The sequence below is a fragment of the Cucurbita pepo genome, chromosome LG01, assembly GCF_002806865.2.
Source record: "Cucurbita pepo subsp. pepo cultivar mu-cu-16 chromosome LG01, ASM280686v2, whole genome shotgun sequence".
Classification (NCBI taxonomy): Eukaryota; Viridiplantae; Streptophyta; class Magnoliopsida; order Cucurbitales; family Cucurbitaceae; genus Cucurbita; species Cucurbita pepo.
In genome coordinates this window covers 5975652-6000066 of record NC_036638.1, presented here as the reverse complement: position 1 = coordinate 6000066, position 24415 = coordinate 5975652, and the positions used below count along the sequence as shown (strand labels likewise).

Below are 24415 nucleotides of genomic sequence, written 5' to 3'. Positions count from 1 at the left end.
AAAAAAAAAAAAAAAAAAAAAAAAAAAAAGGAGAAGGAAAGATGAAGAAATGGATGGAAATTAATTTAGGAAGTTTTGGCCATGTTTTCAGCGATTTGTGCAAGGGATTGAAGGTTGCACCGTACGATCGTATCAACGAACACGCACGTTTCTTCTTTAGTATTGCCTTGCGGTACATCAACTGCATAAGATTCTACCACAACCGTCGACGATCTCGATCCGTTTGCACTTGATGACGATGACGATGGAATCGCGTGCAGTGAGGTAACGGATCGGTAGTTTCGCAGGCGGTGGTCCCCGCCTACGACGCGAAAACTAAACACGTGCCTCTCGTCGTCGAGAATCTCGAGGCGCTCGGTGCTCGAGGCGGCGGGAAGGCCGGAGACGACCTGGACCTGCCGGAGAGTGCCGACAGTACCGTCGCCGTCAATCACATGACAACTTTTGAGAAAGTGCTTGTACGCCTGCGGATTATCGAACCGCCGCACCACGGACCACACCGTCGAGACCGGAGCGTCGATAATCTGGATCACAGCGGAACAGCACTGTTCCGGTCCGACGTCGTGCGCGTGATGCCGCGCAACCGCATCTGGCACCGGCATCGGCGCCGCGTCCGTCATGCTGCTCCTTTTCTCCCGCTCCACCGCCACCGCGCTTCTGTGACAGTTCATAATCGTTGAGGCGACGCCACCGCCTGGATTGCTGCTAGGATTGATTCGATGAAGTTGAATAGAAGAAGGCATTCTCCAAAAATCTCTCTATCTCTCTGTTGCCCTTTTTCTCTCTCTAAAAACCAGTGATTGTTTTGTTTATTACCGAGAAAGTTAGGGCTGAGTTAAGAAGACGAATAGATGATCGCAAAATGGGCATTTTCCAATATATATAATACGAAGAGAGAGGAGAGAGAAAGAGAGATTCTTTTCTTTAGAAGATTTTTTTTTTCTTTTTTAATATAAATTTTTATTTTATTATTTGATCCTAAAGCTTACGCCGGACTTGCAAGTGGATCATCAACTTGCAATCGCCTTTGGAATTGGTTACAGACTATCCACCCTTTGCTTTTAACTTAAATTACAAATTCGCCATTTCAATTTTTTTATTGGATTAATATTATAATAATATAAATAAAAAACATGGTACTCTTTCTAAAAAAAATACATAAATTTTTTTTTAAAAAATATTTATTGTTAGTAATATATTAAAAATACGCACAAAATCATCCTTTATCTTTTAAAAAAGAAGTAATATATAGACGAAAATCGTATATCGACATCTTATAGATTCTATTCATATATTTTTTTTAATGTAGTTTATGAAAATTCATAAGTATTTTTTTTAACTCTTTTACATTTTTATTTTATTAAAAAAATAAAATATTTAAATCTAGCTAATAAAATTCAAGAAAATAAGAAGAATTAATACACAAAAGGTAATATTTTTTAGTATAAAAATGCTTATAGCTAGCAATAATTTTGGAATTTCATCCATTATTTAATTATAGAAATTTTCATTTTATGAGATTTGGATTTCATTTTTTGGGAATAAATTAATATCTTAAAAATGTCGGCGTCTTGATTCAAGTGATGATGGTCTATTTTTTAATACGGAAATTTAAATTTATATTTCCATTTGTTTGAGTAGATTTATTTTTTTCCCGTTGAAAAGGGAATAAAATATAGCAAAATATATGTGGCAGCATAAATTTTAATTTTTAATATTATTATTGGTTATTACATTTATTTATTTTGATTCTTAAATTTTTAAAATGTATATATTAACTTTAAATTTAAAAAAAAAAACGGCAATTTCACATTAACTATGGTTAAAGTTATTATTCTATTTAGACTTTTAAATTTATTATTCTCTTCAATTTTACTATATCAACATTTTAAGCTATAGTTAAGCAGAGAAACTCTTGAACATATTACAGTATTGTACAGTGAGAGTGGAAGATAATATACGGTATATGACTTCAAGAGAACTAATATATAAGTTCCAGCTAAAATAGCTGATAACACTTATTCTAGGATTTTGTTATACCGGATATCATTTAATATTTTGACTATTTATCTAATAAAAAGTTGCAATTTGTTATAAATACAAAATTAAAAAATTATGTCATAATTTTTTAGTAAGATAGGAAAAATGAATTAAATTTGTAATTTAATATTTTTAAAATAAAAAGATTTTTAAGACTAAAATTCAAAGTATGAAATAGTATAAATTTAAAAAAAATAGAAGACGGGAATTGGAAAAATCATTGAGATTTAAACTTAAAAAAATAATAATAATATAATTAATTTAAAGCTGGAAAAGTAAGAATTAAAAAGTAAAAAATTTCCACTCATTTCTAACACCAAACGTCCCTGCGTCCTTTTCAGGCTGATCTGTACGGAGCAATTTGCTTTCTCTCTCATAAATATCCCAATTGAAGTTCCAATAAATTATTCAATTTTTATTAATTTACTTGAAATCCCATTTTGCTATTTTAATTTTTTCCACTAAATTTTCATTTTAATTCCTTTTATTGATAAATATTGAGATAAGCACATTTATTTTTTAAAATGAAAGAGAAAATGTATTTTAGTTTTAATTTTTTAATTTTTTTTTAAACTATCTATCTTAAAATCGCTTTCATTTATATAGTATCAGTTCATTCATATAACCTTCCTTCATTCGGACGACGTCAAATCTACCAAACTGATTTAAAAGAATAAAACTTCAACCACCCTCCTGGCATCGGACTCCATCACTCCAATAATTGTTATAATCTTTGAAAATGAAAAAAAAAAAAACTTTGCAATTAGCAACTACTTTATAATAATCATGTAATTTAATTTCTAAGCCAAACCTAATACATTTATTATTATAAATAGATGCCTAAGTACACTTGAACACATTATTGTGGTCATTCCACACCAAACAATTACACATTTTGAACAACAAAGGGATAAGATATCCACTTTTTAGGTTTTGTGGACTATTTGATCATCTTTTTATAAAAATATTTCGTTTCCCTCTGACCGAGGTAAGATTTCACAGTTCATCTCTCTTAGGAATCGAGCGTCCTAAAAAAAAAAAAAAATACAGCTCGAAACTCTTGAACTTTTGAGTTTTTATGATTGATCCATCGAAAAAATACAGCTCGCTTTATTGACACAAACATTAACTAAAACTATAATTACATATCTTCCAAATCACTTTCATTCATGTATCTCTTATTTACTCGAAAAATGTCCAAATTGGTATCATTTTACAAGTGGGATCCTTTCCTTAAACCCATACGTATTTCTATGAATCTTAGTATAACGGGTTTGTCTAGAAATATACGTATCCATATTTTTCGGCGTAGTCGTAGAGAGAGATGATTTCTAAGCAAAGAAACCTTATTTGTAACAAACTTGTAACACTTGTTTGATTTATTTAAGGATTGGTTGTAGTTGAGGTCATGTTTTGGGATTCGCATAATTTTTTGGATATTTTCCTCAGCTGGTATCCTGGTTTTCAATCCCTTAATCCATAGTTTTTGCCCAATATTTGTTTGTTCTCTCTCTATCTTTTTATGTGGACATGTAAATTTAATGCATACTATATAATATAACTTCTTTCTAAGTTTAAATATGGCAATTTGGTAGTGAAAGCCAATTGAAAACTTAATTATATGATGGAAGAATATCAAAACATTATTTTAATTATAATGTATATAAAAAATTATATACATAATTAGATCACATATTTAGTCCCTAAACTTTGTGATTAAAATTGTCTAATAACCCTATAAAAAGTCATTTGACAATTTTTTTAAAAAATAATTAATTGACTTATTAAAATAAATATAAAATATTTAATAAACGTGTCAATTTTTTAAAATTTAAAAGTGAAAAGATTAAATTTATAATTTTAAAAGTTTAAAAATTAAATGAAGGCCGAAATTTAAAATTTTTATTTTTATTATACCAACTTCATAAAAAAAATTTTTAATTTTTATATAATAAATTGGGAATTAGAATATTTGAAGCATGCTTTGACTTTTTTTTTTTTTTTTTTTTTTTTTTTTTTTTTTTTTTTTTTTNTTGAGAGAATCTTGTTTGTTTGTGGGGAAAATATTTTTCATTGTAAAAGTGTTGTAATATTGAGTATTATTATGAATTATTTCCTAATAAAGTAATTTTTAAATTAAATTAAATTAAATTTTTTTGTAAGGAGACAACTAAAAAGTAATTGTAATATAATATATTTTTTCCCACTTTTGTTTGCTTTATTAAAATTGACTAACTCTACAAAATAATAAAATAATTATTATGTTAGGTAAAAAAAAAAAAGCCACAAATTTCTATGCTTTTTTTATATGATCGTAATATTACGTTAAGATTAGGTATGACATTATAGATTTGCACATAGATACCGTCTTCCTATATATTGATTTAATGCGTACTGTATACGACAACGGTCTAAAATAGATAGAACATACGAACTTGTATTGTCATTACGCTATTGTCAATGGTTAGTAGCTACCGCTGTACATATATTTTTTTTTTTAGCTTAACGACATGTGTGATAGAGGACAGTCAAATAGCTAATCTCTAAGAACGACGAATTATATGCCTGAAATGATCCAAATATAATGGTAATTAATATAAAAGGAATCGATATCTTTTGTAAAGTCAAGAAGGTAGAAGAAATTTACTATCTTTGAGGGAACAATCAATCTTGCTTTTGATGGTTTCCAATCCTAAGATCTATAAAGCTAACCAATGAAATTCAAGAGAAAAAAAAAAAAATTAAAGCTTTAAAGTCTATTTATTAGGTAAAGTTTTTAAATTCAATATTTTAACTCCTAAAGTTTTGAAATAATTATTTATTTGATTATTGTTATTATTATTTATTTATTTATTATTATTATTTTTTTTGTTACTATAGTTAATGGAAGGTTGGCGTGACATTTCTTTATTTAAATTAAATATTTTTTTATTATTAGTTTTTTTTCTTCTTTGTCTCTCTTTCCATCTCGAGTCTGCCACTATCACTCTCCACCATACTTCTTTATTTTCGGTTAGGAATCACGACTCTCCACAATGGTATGATATTGTTCATTTTGAGTATAAGCTCTGATGGCTTTGATTTGAGCTTCCTCAAAAGACATCGTACCAATGGTACTTTATAACCCTAAATTAGCAAATGTGAGACTCACTCCCAACAATCTGTTCACTCCCAACAATTCTCCTCGGCTTATGGAGCTCTCGAACAGTCTCCCCTTAATTGAGGCTTGACTCCTTTCTCTAAAGCCCTCGAACAAAGTATACTATCTGTTCGACACTTTAGTCACTTTTTTACTACACCTTTGAGGCTCACAATCTTTGTTCGATAGTTGAGGATTCTATTATCATGGCTAAGTTTAGGGCATGACTTTGATACCATGTTAGGAATCATTACTCTCCACAATAGTATGATATTGTCCACTTTGAGCATAAGCTATCATAGCTTTGCTTTCGACTTCCCCAAGATAGCTCATACCAATGGAGATGTATTCCTTTACTTATAACCCATGATCATTTAGGGGAACTCACTCTCAACAATCCTCAACATTTTATCCGTGAAGGGAGAAATCTCAATGTTTCAGATTGAGGGATAAAGAGGCATTGAGCGACATAGAGAGAGAAATATAGAAGTAGAGATGTCCACAGGGCGGAGACGAGAAGCCTTCCTCGTCTCTCTCCATGGCCTATTTCATCTCCATCTATCTCTACAATTATTGAACAATTTTTTTTTTATCACATCCAACAAATAACTTAAGACCTATAAGTGAATATGAGAATATATCAAAGGATATATCACCAATTTAGATGGATGAACGGGTAATTCTATGAATACAACGAAAATTTTGAAAACCTCTATCCGTTCGAAATAACTTTAAATTTTTCGATACAAATCATATCGAGTGTCTACCAACTACAATAATCAAATCATAATAAAATCCTACGTCTTTTATACAATAAGCTAAGCTACACCTGTCGTATTATGGTTTTTGAAATTGTTATCTTATCAATGTATTATATTGGTATAATTCATGTCACTGATATCACAATGATTAACGATGATACGAAAACCTAAATGAATTGTTTTCAAATTAGTTCATTTATAACGATTGTGTTATATTTGTTATAACTTAGTAAATAAATCAGTCGTGTGAAAGTCGAAATTTGCAGACAGTTTTTGGATGCTCGAGCTTGATAAATGTGTTAGCAAATAAGAGCGTTTGAAAATAATGTTATAAGTTAAAACGAATAAATAAGAAAGTATTTAAGTTTAAGAGACATTTTAATATTTTAGCGATTAATTAAACGAAGGAAAAAGTTTATTTCCACTTTACCCGCCCAATTCCTTTCCCTCTCTCCTCCGCCGCAGAACCCCACCTATTGCTCCTTCTCTGCCGCTCGCCGGGACGCCACCACCGCCACTTATTCTTTCTTCTCCTTCTATTTCCCTCTCTGCTGCAATCTCACGCCGCCACGTTAACCACCGTCTTCTGCCGCAGTCCCTTCCTTGTTCTCTCGCCGTTGAGGTCTGTTCTGATTTGAAATCCTTCCAAGTCCAGGGATTCCAAATAGAAACTAGAAAATTTCAGGGAAAATGGAAGCTGAAGATCTTCCAGAAGCAAAGGCAGCCCTCAGCCTCCTCCGTAGTAGACTCTGCAACACTAGTTTCTACTTCAAGCCTCCATCCGATTCTTCTGATAGCAATTACAGGTACAAGTCTTTTTTTCCCGCCTGTCTCATTCACCCATGCGGTTATCGCGAATGGAGATATACAGTAGTGCTCGAGTTTTCTAGTCGAAACTAATTTTCCTCCATAAGAATGTAACACTAAGCCTAACAAACGTATACTCATTGGTTTCCGTTCTTCTTTCCTTCTCGAGTTATTCTTTTCCCTTTTGCATTTTCTTTTGAAGGGAACAAAATTTCTTGTTCAATTGAAATGAAGTGTTTTTGGTATGGTATCTTCAGCAAATTGAAGTTTATAATATCCAGTTCGGTGGCTGAAGCGTGCAATAATTCGATCCTGCTTCTCGGCCCTCGGGGTTCAGGGAAAATGGCGGTATGTGAAAGTGAAACTATTGGTATTCAAATTGCTTTGGCATTTTTTAGATTTAGCTTATGGTTTCATGAAATTATTTTCATGATCCTTTTTATGTATGAACTTTGCGCATTTTAGGTGCTGGAACTCGTTCTGCAAGATCTATTACTAGAATATCCCGATATGATTACCGTGGTAGGCCTTTGACCGATTCTCTGACTCATTTTCCTTTCAAAAGTTTCGCAAGTGTTTATCAATTTTTATTGCAGGGCATTGAAATAAACAAACTGCATATTAATCACTGATGCATATACTTGGTTTAAAGAAACAATGTGTATAAGTTTCAAAATCGAACCCCTTTTGAGGAGAAAAATTTGGCCGCTTAATAGAGAATATGTTATCGATGAGGCTTAGGCGCGTTAACTTTGTTTAAAACAATAAAAAAAAAAGTTTAGAAACATTAGAGCTACTTAGTTTATGAATGTTCAACATGTGTTTCAAAAGCTTTGATAGGTACTTTTAAAGGGCTTCTTCTTATTTTTGGCAGATAAGGTTGAGTGGCCTTTTGCATTGTGATGACAATGGTGCTTTCAAGGTTGAACTCTCTCTCTCTCTCTCTGTTTGGCATGAACTGAGAAGTGTAAAATCATTTTTGGATATCCAAAATTAATTTTTGTTAGAAAAATCTGCATCTTGAAGTCAGAATTCTTGTTCATAGTCAAAGAATGATCTATTTTTATCTTTTTTATTCTTTGAACACCTGACTTGCCGTTGACAATCAGGAGATTGCTAGGCAGCTTTGCTCGGAGTATCAATTGTTGTTCTCAAAAATGGTAAGACACACTGTCTATTTTATCTATATTTATGCAATCAAGACACATTCTGGTTTATTGATATGGACATGATATGATATAGGCATCCTTCGACGATAACTCCCAGTTTATGATAGCTATGCTACGGTAAGTTATCTGCTAGATTTCACTTATGTAAATTGCTTGAAGTTTTGCTAAAGCCATGGATTTTTATGCTTAGGGAGTGTGGCTTGGCTCACAAGACAATTGTTTTTGTACTGGATGAATTTGATCTTTTTGCACAAGTAAGATTCCACCATCCTGCGCTGATATCTACTTTTTTCAATTTTCAGACACCATCATTTGGTGTTCATTTTTATAATGGGTCTGACTTAAACTCAATGATATCTTTGGTTAAATATTGGGATTCCAGAGTCCATAGAGTTGAAATTTTGTTAGTCAAGGAGAAGTTCTCTAATTATACCCGATATGTGCTTTATACTATTGGTCATTTCAGGGGAAACAAAGGTTACTTTATAGTTTGCTAGATGCCATGCAATCAGTGTCATCACAAGCTGTTGTTATTGGGATCAGTTGTCGATTGGTAAGTTGTCTCAACATTGTATCCATTCCCTTTTGAAAAGTGAGGGTAAAAGATATATTGAGAGTTAGCTTCTTTCCATTTTCATTGTTTTGGTTCTATTGTATGATTAGAGTGTCTCGAGCGTATATTTTTTATAAAATTAAATTACTAACAGTGTGAATTGTTTATCCAGGATGCTGATCAGCTACTCGAGAAAAGAGTAAGATCTCGTTTCTCCCATAGAAAGCTATTATTTCTTCCTCCCTGCAAGGAAGATGTGGAGAGGTAATTTGTCGTGAACTTATCATTAGTTTTGTTATAATTGTTTTCTCATAATATGGTAATGCAGATTGCTGGAGCACATTTTAACATTGCCAATCGACTCAGACCTTCCTCACGACTACATTGTTAAATTTAATGCAAAGCTTCATGTATCCTTTTTGTGATTGTATATCTTATGGCAGTAACGACGTAGAAAGAGTATTTTAGACATATGGTAGTAGACTTCAGGATTCATCAATATTAGCAATCTCAAAATAACGTTGATGAGCAAACATCAAAATTAGCCACCTGCTAAAAATTAAGCTTGCCGTTTTCCAGGATTCATTAATAATCCAGTTTATTAATTCCGTTACCTCATAAAAAACATGACCCCAAAGCTCAATCAGCTATGAACATACTGGAGGTTGCTTTGAAGTTGTTATTGTTGCAAACGGTTGACTAATATCTTATGGATGCCATTAACGTTAACTTGTGCATGCAGAACAATTTTGTGAGGAATATTTGATCCTTTTCAAACTTTTTAAACATAGTTTCCTACTGGTGGAGTACTTGACATTTTGCAGAATATGTTAGCAGATGAGAGATTCAAAAAGATCATTAACACTTATTTGGACTCTGATTCGACTGTCAAACAATTAGTGAGATATCTGTAAGTTCTTCTGTTATGATGCCTCAAGTAATGATTAACGTTCAACGTCCATCCTAGGTTAAACTTACAGTGAAATGTCATGACATTTAGGTTTTGTGCCATATCAAAGATGAACTTGAAATCTGGCATGCTGACTCTTGAGAATTTTGAACATGCTCTTTCAAATATTCAGAGGCAGCCAAAGCAGGAATGTATAAAAGGTTCGAGAATTTACTTTTCTCATCCTCATTCTGTAGTCAACTTTAATCAAGTATGTCCATGGAATCATTAATAAATTCTTGATGATGAGTAATTTTTTTATTTGAAAAAGATTTGTCAGATGTGAGAGGCTCACCACCCTGTTCATGGAATTTACTTAGATTATGTAGATTTTGTTTGTTTTTAATACAATAAATCCCTTGAATGTTGTTTCTGTGTCTTCACACCAATTACTAGAACATGTCCTAACATTTGCAGTAAAAAATTCTAAGCATTTTTGTTGAGTTATGATGCTTTTTAAGTTTTTTCCCCATACTTCATCTTTCCATTTCTTCTGTTCTTGTGATTTTTCAATGATATGCAGAATCTTCATTTTTTTTTCTTGCTTATAGGTTACATTGTTCTTTTATTGTATCAGACTAATTACATTTCTTTCTCCTCAGTAGCAAGTTAAGTACTTATTGGACTTTTTGTAGCAGATTGTTCCATATTGGAGCTCTATATTCTGGTATGCATGAAAAGGTTGGAAGTTAAGGAACAGAATTCGTACAACTTCAATTCTGTAATGAAAGGTGCACTTATGTTCATCTTCTCGTTGTTTCATTGGAACTTTGCAAGATTTACAAGCATTCTTCAAAATGTTTTTATTATTGAATGTGACAGAGTACAAAAGCATACACGATTCATTCCAGACGTCTGATTATTATTCGCGAAGCGTATGCTTACGGGTATCTTGGAGCTGAACAAACTTGTTTACATTTGGAGTTTTTTTAGCTTCCTTCTAGGTTGGGTTGGGTTCTATATTTATTTTTTGACCAGAAAGTTCCCTGGAGTTATATGCAGGCTTTTGAGCACCTTCTACAGCGTGAGTTAATCTGCTTCACTGACAACCGTGGACATAATCAATCAATTGAATTTCGACCAGTCAAGCTGTTAATATCGTCGCCTGAACTTCATCTCGGACTGAAGGCGTATCGTTCTTGTCCTGTAAGTTGTTTCCATTTAAGTGATCTTGTGTTGAGGCATTTGCTTTTGACAAACTGAAAATTTGATTCCTATGGTGAGATTCCACATCGATTGGGGAGGAGAACGAAATATTCTTTATAAGGGTGTGGAAACCTCTCCCTAGCAGACGCGTTTTGAAAACCTTGAGGGTAAGTCCAAAATGGAAAACCCAAAGAGTACAATATTTGCTAGCAATGGGCTTGAGCGATTACGGTTATGCTATCAACTATTTGTAGATTAGATTTAGAACTGTACTTCCATCATTGTTGTTGACTGAAGATGGCTGGGCGTCTTTCTTATTATGGTTACAGGTCATTCTTCAGAAATTAATGAATTGAGGAGGTGAAGTTCAAACAGCTGAGGGGACTGGATGATCTTCTGGAACTCCAGACCTTTGTCTTGTGCAAGGCAGCTCAGGAGCAGCGGTACGGCCCTTACACGAATGTCTTTTACGATTAGTTTTGGATAGATAATTACTCGGGCCATTTCTTAGGTGGGAGTTTCATTTAATCGAATTATCAGGACTCTTATATTGTAATTATTCTTTAGTGCTGGACGTCTTGACTTCTATCCTATTGAAGTCCGAATCATCAATTTGAGGCGATATTTAATGAGATCTAAACGAGATTGTTGCTATAATCTAGATGAGTGAGTTGCGACCTATATACTTCGATAGTTTGATATATCGACTTCACCTAGTTTACCTGAAAATTGGTATCAAATGAGGAGGTGTATTTGCTTTAAAGGTTCGAATTCTCGATATTATAAAATAATTTTAAAGCCTAAAAGGGGAAAAAAAGAAAATCTAAAACGGATAAGGCAGGGAAGGTTATCATGATATTGGCTTTTTACTCACTTTCTGAAATATAAATGAAAATGAAAATCACGATTTAAACTTAAAACATTCATCAACTCGACAAAAGCATACACTGAGTCGACTCAGTTATGAATCCTCGAGTTTGTTCGTAATCTTATTCTTACCCATGTGGTGACTCACTGCCTCGGCTGCCGTGTTCGCTCCTCTCCATACTCGGCTTCATCACGCCTTCCCGAATTTTTGTCTAATCTTTCTTCCAATTCTTCCGATTAACCTCCGTTTGCGACACTAATCCTTCGATTTCGATGGTGTTTACCGTAGAAATTTGAGGATTCGTGTGTTGATTGTGCAATTTTTTTTTTTTTTTTTTTTTTTTTTGGTGTTCGATTTCGTTTGTTTTGTGTTTTGTTGTTCTCTCTTTGTTCGATTCGATATGATGAGCTATGGAGATAAGGAGGAGGAGGTGGACCTGCACTCGTCTCATGAAGAAATGGAGAGTTTGGTTCTTGACGATCCTCCCGACGGGCAATCTCATGGTAGGAACGGTCAATTGAGTCGGCCGGTGATGATTAATTATGATCCCTTGCTTTCGTCGTCGCCGTCTTATGCAGACCGTCAAAGCCCTGATTCGCCTTTCGATTCGTTTCTTGAACCTCCTTCTTATGCAGAGGCGATTTTCACGTCTTTTGATTCATCATCTAATGGCCGCGATGGAAGCCCTGACTTCTCTTCCACATCCAACGCTTTGAGCTCTGAGTTCTTGAGTATTTCGGTTTCGGATCCGCAGAGAATGGATGAGCTAAACAATTCGTTGGTCCCCGGTGGAAGTGGTTACTACACATATCTGATTACGACGACAACGAATCTACCTGAGTACGGAGGGCCTGGGTCCGAATTTGGTGTTCGAAGGCGGTTCAAGGATGTTGTAGCATTGTCCGATCGATTGCTGGAGTCGTACCGTGGGTTTTTCATACCGACGAGGCCCGACAAGAACGTGGTGGAGAGCCAAATGATGCAAAAGCAGGAGTTTGTGGAGCAGAGGAGGGTTGCATTAGAAAAGTATTTGAGGAAATTAGCATTGCATCCAGTAATTAGGAAAAGTGAGGAGTTGAGAATGTTTCTGGAGGCAAAGGGGTCGTTGCCATTAGTTAGAAGCACTGATGTAGCTTCAAGGATGCTTGATGGAGCGGTGAAGCTGCCGAGGCAGCTGTTTGGGGAACCAGCGGCGGCGGTTGATTTGCAGGAGGTGGTAAAACCTGCAAAAGGGGGCAGAGATTTGTTGAGAATCTTCAAGGAGTTGAAGCAATCAATGACAAACGATTGGGTTGGGTCAAAGCCGATGGTAGTGGAAGAAGATAAGAAGTTCTTAGAGAAGAAAGGGAAATTAATGGACATTGAACAGCAACTTGGCGAGGTCTCTCAACAGGTATGAATCTGGTGCCGTGAAGGTTTTTTTCATACACATCTCTGTCTTGTAAAAACTTGTGAATTATAGATATTATGGCCTTAGGATTAGGAACAGTATAAGCATTTTGAGAAGCTTTTTAAAACCATAGTTTTCTTGCCTGGCACCATTTAAGCACGAAAACGGAACTTATACTAGAAAGTTTAGGATCGAGTTATTGTTAATTCTGAAATACATTGCTGATTGCCCTTAATTTGGATGTGAAATGAAGGATGCTCATTTCTCTATACTTTCTATAATGTTGCATGTCTTACCATTATTTTGAAGGCTGAATCACTGGTGAAAGCTCAGCAAGACATTGGAGAGACAATGGGAGAACTGGGATTAGCATTTGTGAAGCTGTCCAAATTTGAGACTGAAGAAGCTATGCTCGAGTCTCAAAGAGTACGAGCTGCTGACATGAAAAATTTGGCCACTGTTGCTGTTAAAGCCAGCAGATTGTATCGAGAACTAAACTCACAAACAGTGAAGCATTTGGTGAGTTCTAAGAAGTATGATGCAATTTGAATTAGTATCTATACATGTAGGCGAGTTGGATAACTCGTAGATGGATTAAAATGTACTATTATCAGTATAGCTTCAAAATGATTGATTAAGTGATTACACTTTAAGTCACCTCAAACTTACCTTCAACACAATTCATGTTATAGCATTATGGCTGCTGTTAAGGCTTTCCATCCAGAAAACTCTTGCTTTTTCCTGGAAAGGAGTCTTTCTCTTACTGATTAGTATTAGAGTTGATGAAGTCCATGAAGGAGATTCACTTCATCAATTATCTTGTCCTTATTTGTATCCAATCATACATTGCAGGATAAGCTTCACGATTATCTTGGAGTTATGTTAGCTGTCAACGGTGCATTTTCTGACCGAGTAAGCGCTCTACTGACCGTTCAGACCCTTTCATCAGATCTATCTTCGTTACATACGAGAATTGAGAGGCTTGAGGCTGCTTCATCCAAGATATTTGGTGGGGACAGATCCAGGTTGCGGAAAATTGAAGAGTTGAAAGATACTTTGCGTATTACAGAGGATGCTAAGACTCGTGCAGTGACAGAATATGATCGGATCAAGGTAGATTACCTCCTGTTTAACCCATTTTTCTTTATATACTTAGCTGGATAATTAAANAAACAATTCGTTGGTCCCCGGTGGAAGTGGTTACTACACATATCTGATTACGACGACAACGAATCTACCTGAGTACGGAGGGCCTGGGTCCGAATTTGGTGTTCGAAGGCGGTTCAAGGATGTTGTAGCATTGTCCGATCGATTGCTGGAGTCGTACCGTGGGTTTTTCATACCGACGAGGCCCGACAAGAACGTGGTGGAGAGCCAAATGATGCAAAAGCAGGAGTTTGTGGAGCAGAGGAGGGTTGCATTAGAAAAGTATTTGAGGAAATTAGCATTGCATCCAGTAATTAGGAAAAGTGAGGAGTTGAGAATGTTTCTGGAGGCAAAGGGGTCGTTGCCATTAGTTAGAAGCACTGATGTAGCTTCAAGGATGCTTGATGGAGCGGTGAAGCTGCCGAGGCAGCTGTTTGGGGAACCAGCGGCGGCGGTTGATTTGCAGGAGGTGGTAAAACCTGCAAAAGGGGGCAGAGATTTGTTGAGAATCTTCAAGGAGTTGAAGCAATCAATGACAAACGATTGGGTTGGGTCAAAGCCGATGGTAGTGGAAGAAGATAAGAAGTTCTTAGAGAAGAAAGGGAAATTAATGGACATTGAACAGCAACTTGGCGAGGTCTCTCAACAGGTATGAATCTGGTGCCGTGAAGGTTTTTTTCATACACATCTCTGTCTTGTAAAAACTTGTGAATTATAGATATTATGGCCTTAGGATTAGGAACAGTATAAGCATTTTGAGAAGCTTTTTAAAACCATAGTTTTCTTGCCTGGCACCATTTAAGCACGAAAACGGAACTTATACTAGAAAGTTTAGGATCGAGTTATTGTTAATTCTGAAATACATTGCTGATTGCCCTTAATTTGGATGTGAAATGAAGGATGCTCATTTCTCTATACTTTCTATAATGTTGCATGTCTTACCATTATTTTGAAGGCTGAATCACTGGTGAAAGCTCAGCAAGACATTGGAGAGACAATGGGAGAACTGGGATTAGCATTTGTGAAGCTGTCCAAATTTGAGACTGAAGAAGCTATGCTCGAGTCTCAAAGAGTACGAGCTGCTGACATGAAAAATTTGGCCACTGTTGCTGTTAAAGCCAGCAGATTGTATCGAGAACTAAACTCACAAACAGTGAAGCATTTGGTGAGTTCTAAGAAGTATGATGCAATTTGAATTAGTATCTATACATGTAGGCGAGTTGGATAACTCGTAGATGGATTAAAATGTACTATTATCAGTATAGCTTCAAAATGATTGATTAAGTGATTACACTTTAAGTCACCTCAAACTTACCTTCAACACAATTCATGTTATAGCATTATGGCTGCTGTTAAGGCTTTCCATCCAGAAAACTCTTGCTTTTTCCTGGAAAGGAGTCTTTCTCTTACTGATTAGTATTAGAGTTGATGAAGTCCATGAAGGAGATTCACTTCATCAATTATCTTGTCCTTATTTGTATCCAATCATACATTGCAGGATAAGCTTCACGATTATCTTGGAGTTATGTTAGCTGTCAACGGTGCATTTTCTGACCGAGTAAGCGCTCTACTGACCGTTCAGACCCTTTCATCAGATCTATCTTCGTTACATACGAGAATTGAGAGGCTTGAGGCTGCTTCATCCAAGATATTTGGTGGGGACAGATCCAGGTTGCGGAAAATTGAAGAGTTGAAAGATACTTTGCGTATTACAGAGGATGCTAAGACTCGTGCAGTGACAGAATATGATCGGATCAAGGTAGATTACCTCCTGTTTAACCCATTTTTCTTTATATACTTAGCTGGATAATTAAAGATCACATGGAAATCCATACACTTGGCTGTTTGCTTTGAGACATTTAATTGAATTGTGTTGCCTTATAGGTTCACCCATATGTATTTATGTAATTAATTAGCTGAGTCATTTTAGATTGTAATCTTCAAATATTAGAGCTGCTTGAAGTGTTGAGTATGAGTATTAATTTGAGTGCAGGAAAACAATAGGAGTGAGCTTGAGAGGCTCGATAGGGAGATGCAAGAAGACTTCACACATATGTTGAAAGGCTTTGTCCTTAATCAGGTTAGATTCTTTTGACAACCTTTACACCTACGGCAACCCTTTCACTTCGTCGTATATAACTGCTTCGAAGTACCGTAATCGAAGTTCATTTTATCAGGTGGGATATGCAGAGAAAATGGCAAATGTTTGGGAGAGTCTTGCAGAAGAAACTAGAGATTACCAGAAAGATCACAGCTGAAAATTTTGGATGTAGTTTTAACAAGGATGTATACTACGAACACGCCTTTTGATTAATGAGGAGTTTCTTGTAGACTTAGCAAGCGGATCAGTGTACGTTATTCTCGTCTTGTAAACTCTTTTGTTCAGCAAATTTATTACGTTTAATAGAAACTACTCGTAAATTTACACGATCTGTGGAAGAATTATTCTCAAATGTGATAGCAAATTTACAGAGAGTGAAGAACTGCTATTCAATATAACACACACTTTATGGAAACTAATATAACTAGAATTCTGGTCAATAAATTCTTCCAAGACAAAGACACCCTTAAAAGAATTAAAAGAATCACACAGAAGTCTCTGTTCTATCGTCCTACCCTGCCTGCTGGAAAAGCCCTTTTCACTCGCTTGTTGAAGGGGGACCTCCTCCTCCTCCTCCTCCTCCTCCTCCTGCTCCATCATCCCCAGAACTGGGAGTGGTTTCTGGCCTAATCTCCTCCAGTTGTTGCAGAACTTGTTGAACTTCCGGTCTTGCCGACGGTGAAGGATCGACACAATGCAAAGCGAGTTTCAGAGTGTTTAGTAATTCATCTCCAATGCTAGATGCATCCCTCATCAACTCCAAATCGAAAACTTCATTAGTCCACTCCTCTTTGACTATTGATGCAACCCATTGTGGCAAATCGACACCGTTCATGGCTTCACCCGGGGACTTCCCTGTCAAGAGTTCCAATATGATTACTCCAAGGCTGTAAATGTCGGTTTTCGTATTTGCTTTCTTCAGCTTTGAGAGCTCTGGTGCTCGATACCCGAGTGCCCCTGCTGTTGCTATCACATTTGAGCTTGCGGCTGCTGTCATCAACCTTGACAAGCCAAAATCTGCAATCTTAGCATTTATGTACTCATCAAGTAGAATGTTGCTGGATGTTAGGTTTCCATGAATACTGTTCTCGTGCGCGTGAAGGTGACACAGGCCACGAGTCATACCCTGAGCAATCTTCATCCTCGTCGGCCAATCAATGGATGTGTCCGGGCCACGAGCTGTAGATTTCAAAGAATTTAAGCAAGCAAGCTTACAAGTACGTACATTTTACCTTAAGCTGTGAAATAAAGTATGAAACTTGCAGTTACTTACCGTGCAGGAACGCTGCAAGACTCCCGTTCGGCATGTAATCGAAAACGAGAAGCTTTTCTCCTTTGGGTCCCAAGTAATAAGCTCTTAAAGCTAGAAGATTTGGATGCCTGACCTTGCCAAGAATGTTGACCTCTGCTTCAAATTCTTTCTGGCTCTTGGTGATCTTCTCTCTCAATCTCTTCACTGCAACTTGGTTTCCATCCTCCAATGTGGCCTTGTAAACAGTCCCATAAGTACTCTTTCCCATTATTTCTGCTGTTGCACACAATAGATCATCTGCTGTGAACACCGTTTTCCCGTCGAAATGGACGAGCTTCCCACCGGCATCCCCTCCTCCCACTTCAACTTCACTGCTAGTCGGAGGGACGTCCTTCTTCGGCCTCGCAGCCCCGGCTGCTGCTGCAGCTGCCGCCTCACCACCCTTTTCTTTTGAAGCAGCCCTCTTCCTAATCAAGCAGCACAGCAGTACAAAGAATACTATAACCAATACTAGAAGAAGAGCTCCTGCTACTATGAGTATTATATCTTTAGTACTTAACTTCCGATGTCGAGACACCGAACTTTCTGGTGGAGGAGCTGGAGCTTCTAGAGAAGGAACAGGGGACGGGCACGGAGTCGAACCACTGAACCCACAGAGCTGGATGTTCCCAACAAAGGAACTTGCACTAAATTTTTCGGCGAGAGCCGAAGGAACAGAACCCGAAAGGTTGTTGTACGAGACATTTAAGGATTGAAGACCTTCCAATTCAGCAAGAGAAGCTGGTATTTCTCCACTTAGATTGTTCTGAGATAAATCAAGTTGTTTAAGTGTTGAAATGTTCCCTAAATTTGCAGGAATTTGACCATTGAACCTGTTTCTACTCAAGTTAAGAACAGAGAGATTTCTCAAACTATCAAAACTTTGAGGCATACTTCCATTAAGGAAATTGTTAGAAACATCCAGAGTTTTGAGCAGAGAAAGCCTACTAATTTCTTCTGGAATCCCACCATTCAATCTATTATGGCCAAGAGAAACCACTTGAAGCTCACTTAACTTGCTTAAGGAAGCTGGTATGATACCTGAGAGGAGATTGCCATCAAGAGCCATCGACTTGAGCTGAAACACCCGGTTTCGATCAGTGGCGTCGCCGCCCCAAGAGTCGGGGATGCTGCCTGAGAGATTGTTGTGTTGAAGATCAAGATAAGTAAGCGACACCGATCGAGTTAGACTCATCGGGATCGAACCCGAAAACGAGTTAAAGCTCAAGTTAAGCCAATAAAGCTTGGTGGAATTAGCCAACGTAGGTGGGATAGCTCCGGTGAGCAAATTGTTACTGACATGAAGAGTTTGAAGCAGAGGACAAAGCCCCAATGATGCCGGAATGGAACCCGAAAATCGATTGTTGAACAACTGAACGCCTCGAAGATTTGGAAGAAGTCCTAATGAAGAAGGGATTGATCCACCAATGAAGTTGTCATGTAAGCTGAGCTTCCTAAGGGCCTGAAGTTGGCCGATCTTATCAGTGATTCTACCTCCCAAGCCCTTCCATGGAAGCTGAATAACAATAACCTGTCCCTTAGCACATTTAATCCCAACCCAACCACCAGAACAAGCCCCAAATCCACTATCGTTCCAACTTTTCAAGAACCCTTTAGGATCATCAAGCTCCTGCTTAAACGCCTGAAGGGATTGGAAATCAGCCTGTGTGACAACCACACCATCCCAATCTTGGCTCAAAGCAGGTCGAATGGTGACCAAATTAAGCAACAAAAAGAACAAACCCAATCCAAAACGAAACCCATTAGGGTTTTTTCTCAGAATCTTCCATTTTTCCTGCTCCTTTCCTGAAGAACAGAACCCATCAGCAGCGGCCTGAGTAAACAAAACATGAAAATCCGGAAGTGGGTGTCTCGAACAAGAGTTGGAATCACATGGGGTTTGGATTTCATCCATAGAAAACGTAAAGAAGAGGAAAGAAAAGGTTGAAAGAAGATGAGAATGGAAGAAAAGAGAGGGGCATAGGGAAAGAAGAATGAAACAGAGGAAGGAGGGGAAGGCGTTTAAGGGTTTTGTAGAGAGAAGAAGAAGTGGGTTTTGGGGAAGGGAAGGGCACGTGAATACCTGAGAATAAAACGAGCGAGGGACACAAATGTCAGGTGGATGCAATAAGGGACCAGAGGCTCTTCCTCTGCTTCTCTCTCTCTCTCTCTCTCTCTCTCTCTCTCTCTCTCTTGTTTGATGGGCTTAACGGCTAGTTTTTTTTTTTTTTGGTTCTGAAACTGTTTGTGTTCTCAAGGTTTTGGCTTGTTTTATATTTTTGGGGCTCATTGAACATGGCGGTAGAGAGAGAGGGAAGAGAGAGAGAGTTTTGGGGGGTTTTTTAGTGGCATCACCGCTCCTCCAACGGCTATGTCCCTGTGTGTTTCAGTGATGGGGATCCACCAGCTGAAGACATGAGTAGATATTTCCTTGGAAATAGTGTCAAAATTATTTGAGTTTTTGTTTGTTTAGGACCTCAAAAGGGTGGGTTCCAATCAATTTTTATCCTTACAATTTGGCTGCCATTAACTTTTACCTTCCATTTTTAATTTTTTACCTTTATTTTTGTTTTATAAAAGAAACGAATTTAGTTAATCACTTTTTTTTTTTTTTTTTACTTCAGTAGTAACTGAATTATGACATGTTAAATTATATTTAACAAAAGTGGATAATTTAATAAGGGGTAAGTTTGATTTAGTAAATGGGACCCACCAGCTTGGTGGACAAGATAGTTCCTAGGAAATGGAGTGAAATTCAGAAAGTATGAGAGAGAAGAGATTAGGATCTAAGTTTTATTTAGTTATTTAGTTCAGTTCTTTTTGAAACTCACCCAAATTGGCTTTTCTGATGCCATGTTTTTATTTTATATTTTTTCAACAAAAAAATACTCGTTATTATATTCACTATGTTTCTTTTGCGTTTGTTTTTTATCTTTTTAGTTTTTAATCGATCCAAAATAAAAAAATCCAATCTGGGCTCTACNTTGTTAAGTAGTTTGAAATAATATATAAAAATATCAAGTATGTAATATCTATTTTTGTTTGTTTTAGTAACCTATTTCCGTCTTTGTATTCATATACATAATTAATCACTTGCTCCAAACCTAATTCTTTATTATCGTTGTATTAAAAGAAGACGAAATATACTCACTAGCTGTCTCATACACTAATGAGATAACCACTTTTTTGTTGAGATGTTTCAAGATGTTCGAAGTTTGAAATTCAAAGTTTAATGATGCATTGATACTTTTGAGCTTTGGAATATAAGAATCTATCAAATACAAATGAATAGATTTGATGAATGATGGATACTTCGTGAGCTTTTGGGAATACGAGACTTTGATATGACCTGTCATAGTCAAGTTTTATCTTCGTCTCAAAACTGGAAAATTGATGGAAGACACTCACTATCAACTCTTTAGCTACTTAAGAATGGCTCTTCTTCGAGCCAGCGAAACAAATCACAGATGACGGTTGTGGTGCATTGCCTAAGCATGTTAGAACATGCAATTTTNCCCTATACTTTCAAACTATGTTAGAATTATGATTCATTCAAATTTCCTCAACTCCCTCTGTATGTTCCCTTTAAAAATCATTTGTAATTTACCTCTACCAAACTTACTCCATTCCAACATTACAATCCCAAGCCACTACACCAATTCCCATTCACAAATCTCAACAGAAAACAACTCATTAAGAGACCTGCTTAGAAAGCCAAGAGAAACATTTCACATCTTTGCTACCAAAATCAACAACCTTCAAATTTATGCAAGAATATCAATTATTGAGAGTCATTCCAAACAAAGAGTCAAAAGTGGAGGGAGGAACAGACCTGAAGACGGAAGTACCGCACTAATCGTTTTCCCACAAATGCAATAGTGACTAGTTCTTTTATTGTACCTGCTAATCAGCTATCGAACTATCAGCAAATTCAGAGGTCGTCCTTTGAAACTCAAGAAAAGACACTGCTCTCTACTCAACTTGTCCAACCAAGTCCTGCAGGAGTGGATGGCAGACTGTATGAACTCAATTCCCCTCATCTACAAAACACAATCACCCACTAGCAAAATTGCAGTTTTGATGATAGGGTTTAATGAAGGCACATCTTTTCTCAATTCAGTGTCTAGCCTAAGGCACCTTGACTTGAATGTGTGATAAAATGCCTTTGCTTCATGAAAGCCAAATACGAGCTCACGACCACTGTGTGCAACCAAAGTAAGTGGCACGATGCTCAAATAATCAGACAAGAAAATGTATGCCTCTACATCCATATGATTCAGTCAATCTCTCGCGTATTTTCCCAGCTATAAATTCTAATGCCAAGTGACTAACAGTTAAGAAAAACGTCAATCAACCAACCTGGTCATTGCTTGTACCCACAATCAACACAAATTTGGGGGGGAACTACGTACAAACAGTGCATGTTTCTCAACACTTCCCATCACTTGCAACACTTGTTGGCGCTTCGAGGATTACATGTTCCTAAACTCTCAGACTATTCCACTTTAGTTGCAAGTGATGGGACCTGACGATATACTTCCATTCGTCTACAACACAATCCAATTCTAGCCAAATAAGCTATTTTGGTAGGGCTACGAAAAGCTTGTGGTTGTATCATAAGAAAATCCAACTTATTAAACTAAAACATAAGGTACTTGCAATTCAAACAAATGCTCAGTGCCAGAAAAAGCAGTGAAGACGTGAATTAAAAATGAAGAATGGGATTAAGAAGTGAGATAAACATAGGGGACAAAAAAACAATAGTATCACCCTTACTCTCTTCATTCTCATAATTCTCTCATTATCAATACTTAAAACATTTCATACAAACTACATTTTCCAGAAACTACTCACCACTCTAAAACATTTGTCCACTTACTAAATTCCCACTCCCCCCATATCCTGCCGGCACACTACTGCAAGCTATAACAAAAGAACAATGTATATGCAATATTTTGAAAGAAAGGGCTCTAACCTCGAAGCAAAACTCACATAAACCTTAGTATGAAATCTATCCACTTAAATGAATTTCTTCACAAACTGATCGCTGTTTCAAAAACCGCGACTTATAAGCCTGAAAGAGAAGTACAGCTACCAAAGGAAAGAACTAATAAAAAGACAAGCTTAGATTATACATTCTAAGATGACTAGAACCCCTCTCCAATCTGAAGATGAACATAAATGACAGTGTAACACCTTCCCAGAAGACCTACTATCCATATTTTTACTGCCGCCCCAAATACACACACCGGTAGTTATACGATATGAAGGGCAGTACATATCCATATTCATCCCTTCCTGCAACTACATAATAGAGTAACATGAAAGGAAACAGTCCCATGCCAACGGAACTATTGACATACTTTGAATTCCATTAGAAGAAAACAAGATCTGACATTAAACATGACCATGATAGCAACGTACATGATAAAGGGGTTCAAACATTGGCTAATATGAGAGACTAAAGTAAAAGAATTGCGTAATAATCGCCCCAAGTAATACAGACTCCAATTCATGATATTGTATATAGTGAAAACTAAACAAAATTTGATCCATAAATTTGCAACATCTTCAGATACAATCTACATTATGAGAGACCAAACCCTAATCAAGTTCTTACAGATCACAAGAATTCAAACTGAAGAGAGTACAACAGGTAAGCCTAACCCATAGTCAAATTGCCGTCAGTTCGTTCATCAGGCAGCGATCAGGATCTGGCTATACACGCGCTGCAATTGCAGGACCTGCGGCTGAAGCAGCGGAGGCGGCGTTACCGAGAAATGACAGGAATCCTCCATTAACAGGCTCTTGGTCGTCAAGGAAGAGATCCTCTGGAACCCTAAACGCACCGTGAATGCAGACAATTGCAAATCCAATCAACGAAGCCGATATCAGGAGCGATCCAACACTAGTGAGGAAAACCACAATCACAGTCAGAACCCCCAACCCGACCAACGTTTCGAAATCGGAGAAAGTACGGCCGCGAATAACCAACGGCTGGTCGGAAGGACGGAAAATGTAGAGAAAGCTCCAAGCCGCGAGGAGTGAAAGAAGAGTCAAGAGAGAAAACGGGTGGGAAAGGAGAGAAAAGGCTAGAACCAAGGCAAAGAGGGTAATGTAATTGACACGGAAGTATGAGAAGTTCTTGCGGATCCGGGAATAGGCTTCGGAAAGGTTATCGGGACGAGCCATTGAACTCCGATCGACAAGCTCCGTCCATGGGCGACGGTGGGAAAAGCCTTGGCGGACGGAGGAGGTTAAACGGGAGAGAAAAGCGCGGAAGGCAGGGGTGGCGATAGGTGGCTGCGAAGGAGCTCCGGCGGAGGAAATCGGAAGTGTCGGTGGAGAAGCCATCGAATCGAAATCTTGAGTGAGATCTGGCGGTGCGATGTGATATTTACACAGTGGGTTTCCAGAGGAATTTATTTGTTCGTTTGGAGACCCGCGGAAGAAGATGATTTACGCGATCGTGATCAATGTTATATATAGGGTTTAATCTCTAAGTTTTTTGACTAAGGTCAGTCCCTTAATCCAATTACACCCTACTCTTACACCGATACTCATTTCTTAATCAACTACGACTGCACTTCTCTTCTTCTTTATTCTCTTTTCTTGGATCAATTTTCATTCAAACATAGACTATTTAAGCTTTAGAGAGTTAGAAATTCAAAGTTCGTTCTTTCTGACATTTATGCCAAAATTCATCCATAGTGAATTTCAAGGTGGGGTACAACATAAAATTGTATTAAATAGGATAGTGAATCAATGATAAAGATAAGATAAACGTTACTAAATTTATAAAATTCATTAGGAAAAAAAGATACCAATTACAAATCTATTTAAGAAGATGCCTTGGTTAACTAGCTTGCTTGTCCCCTAATACAGATCCACCACAAATATATTATCCTTTCTAATTTCAAAAACTGCTTTCACAATTTCTAAATTCAAACACTACAAGTTACCTTACTATATTCCTAACAATAATTGAATCACTAAAACTCTTCCGCAATGAGAAGTTGGGGTAACATTTCCTCTCCCATTTTTAGGATTCGTTG

The 24415-nt window shown here is 36.9% G+C and overlaps 5 protein-coding genes across 5 annotated transcripts; 2 read left to right on the top strand and 3 right to left on the bottom strand.

The window, feature by feature from the left end:
* Positions 1 to 11: 11 nt before the first annotated feature.
* Positions 12 to 859, bottom strand: LOC111809505 (abscisic acid receptor PYL4-like). Its single transcript, XM_023695936.1, has one exon. It carries the CDS (start codon positions 741 to 743, stop codon positions 66 to 68), a length of 678 nt encoding a protein of 225 aa, XP_023551704.1. The 5' UTR covers positions 744 to 859; the 3' UTR covers positions 12 to 65.
* Positions 860 to 6348: 5489 nt separating this feature from the next.
* LOC111797671 (origin of replication complex subunit 4) lies at positions 6349 to 11221 on the top strand. The gene is made up of 16 exons (XM_023680753.1): positions 6349 to 6746; positions 7005 to 7095; positions 7213 to 7269; positions 7622 to 7669; positions 7857 to 7907; positions 7990 to 8033; positions 8107 to 8170; positions 8383 to 8469; positions 8642 to 8733; positions 8798 to 8879; positions 9294 to 9379; positions 9470 to 9579; positions 10057 to 10149; positions 10241 to 10305; positions 10421 to 10564; positions 10894 to 11221. Exons 1-16 carry the CDS (start codon positions 6631 to 6633, stop codon positions 10918 to 10920), a joined length of 1257 nt encoding a protein of 418 aa, XP_023536521.1. The 5' UTR covers positions 6349 to 6630; the 3' UTR covers positions 10921 to 11221.
* Positions 11222 to 11467: 246 nt separating this feature from the next.
* LOC111797661 (sorting nexin 2B-like) lies at positions 11468 to 16393 on the top strand. The gene is made up of 6 exons (XM_023680740.1): positions 11468 to 12213; positions 14006 to 14617; positions 14924 to 15133; positions 15467 to 15727; positions 15962 to 16048; positions 16146 to 16393. The coding sequence occupies exons 1-6, from the start codon at positions 11833 to 11835 to the stop codon at positions 16224 to 16226; spliced, it is 1632 nt and encodes a 543-aa protein (XP_023536508.1). The 5' UTR covers positions 11468 to 11832; the 3' UTR covers positions 16227 to 16393.
* Positions 16394 to 16398: 5 nt separating this feature from the next.
* Positions 16399 to 19910, bottom strand: LOC111797656 (probable leucine-rich repeat receptor-like protein kinase IMK3). Its single transcript, XM_023680727.1, has 2 exons — positions 17343 to 19910; positions 16399 to 17248 (listed from the first exon to the last, which is right to left on the bottom strand). Exons 1-2 carry the CDS (start codon positions 19273 to 19275, stop codon positions 16608 to 16610), a joined length of 2574 nt encoding a protein of 857 aa, XP_023536495.1. The 5' UTR covers positions 19276 to 19910; the 3' UTR covers positions 16399 to 16607.
* A 2904-nt stretch (positions 19911 to 22814) lies between these two features.
* Positions 22815 to 23815, bottom strand: LOC111797645 (PRA1 family protein B3-like). Its single transcript, XM_023680715.1, has one exon. It carries the CDS (start codon positions 23712 to 23714, stop codon positions 23079 to 23081), a length of 636 nt encoding a protein of 211 aa, XP_023536483.1. The 5' UTR covers positions 23715 to 23815; the 3' UTR covers positions 22815 to 23078.
* Between the last annotated feature and the right edge of the window lie 600 nt (positions 23816 to 24415).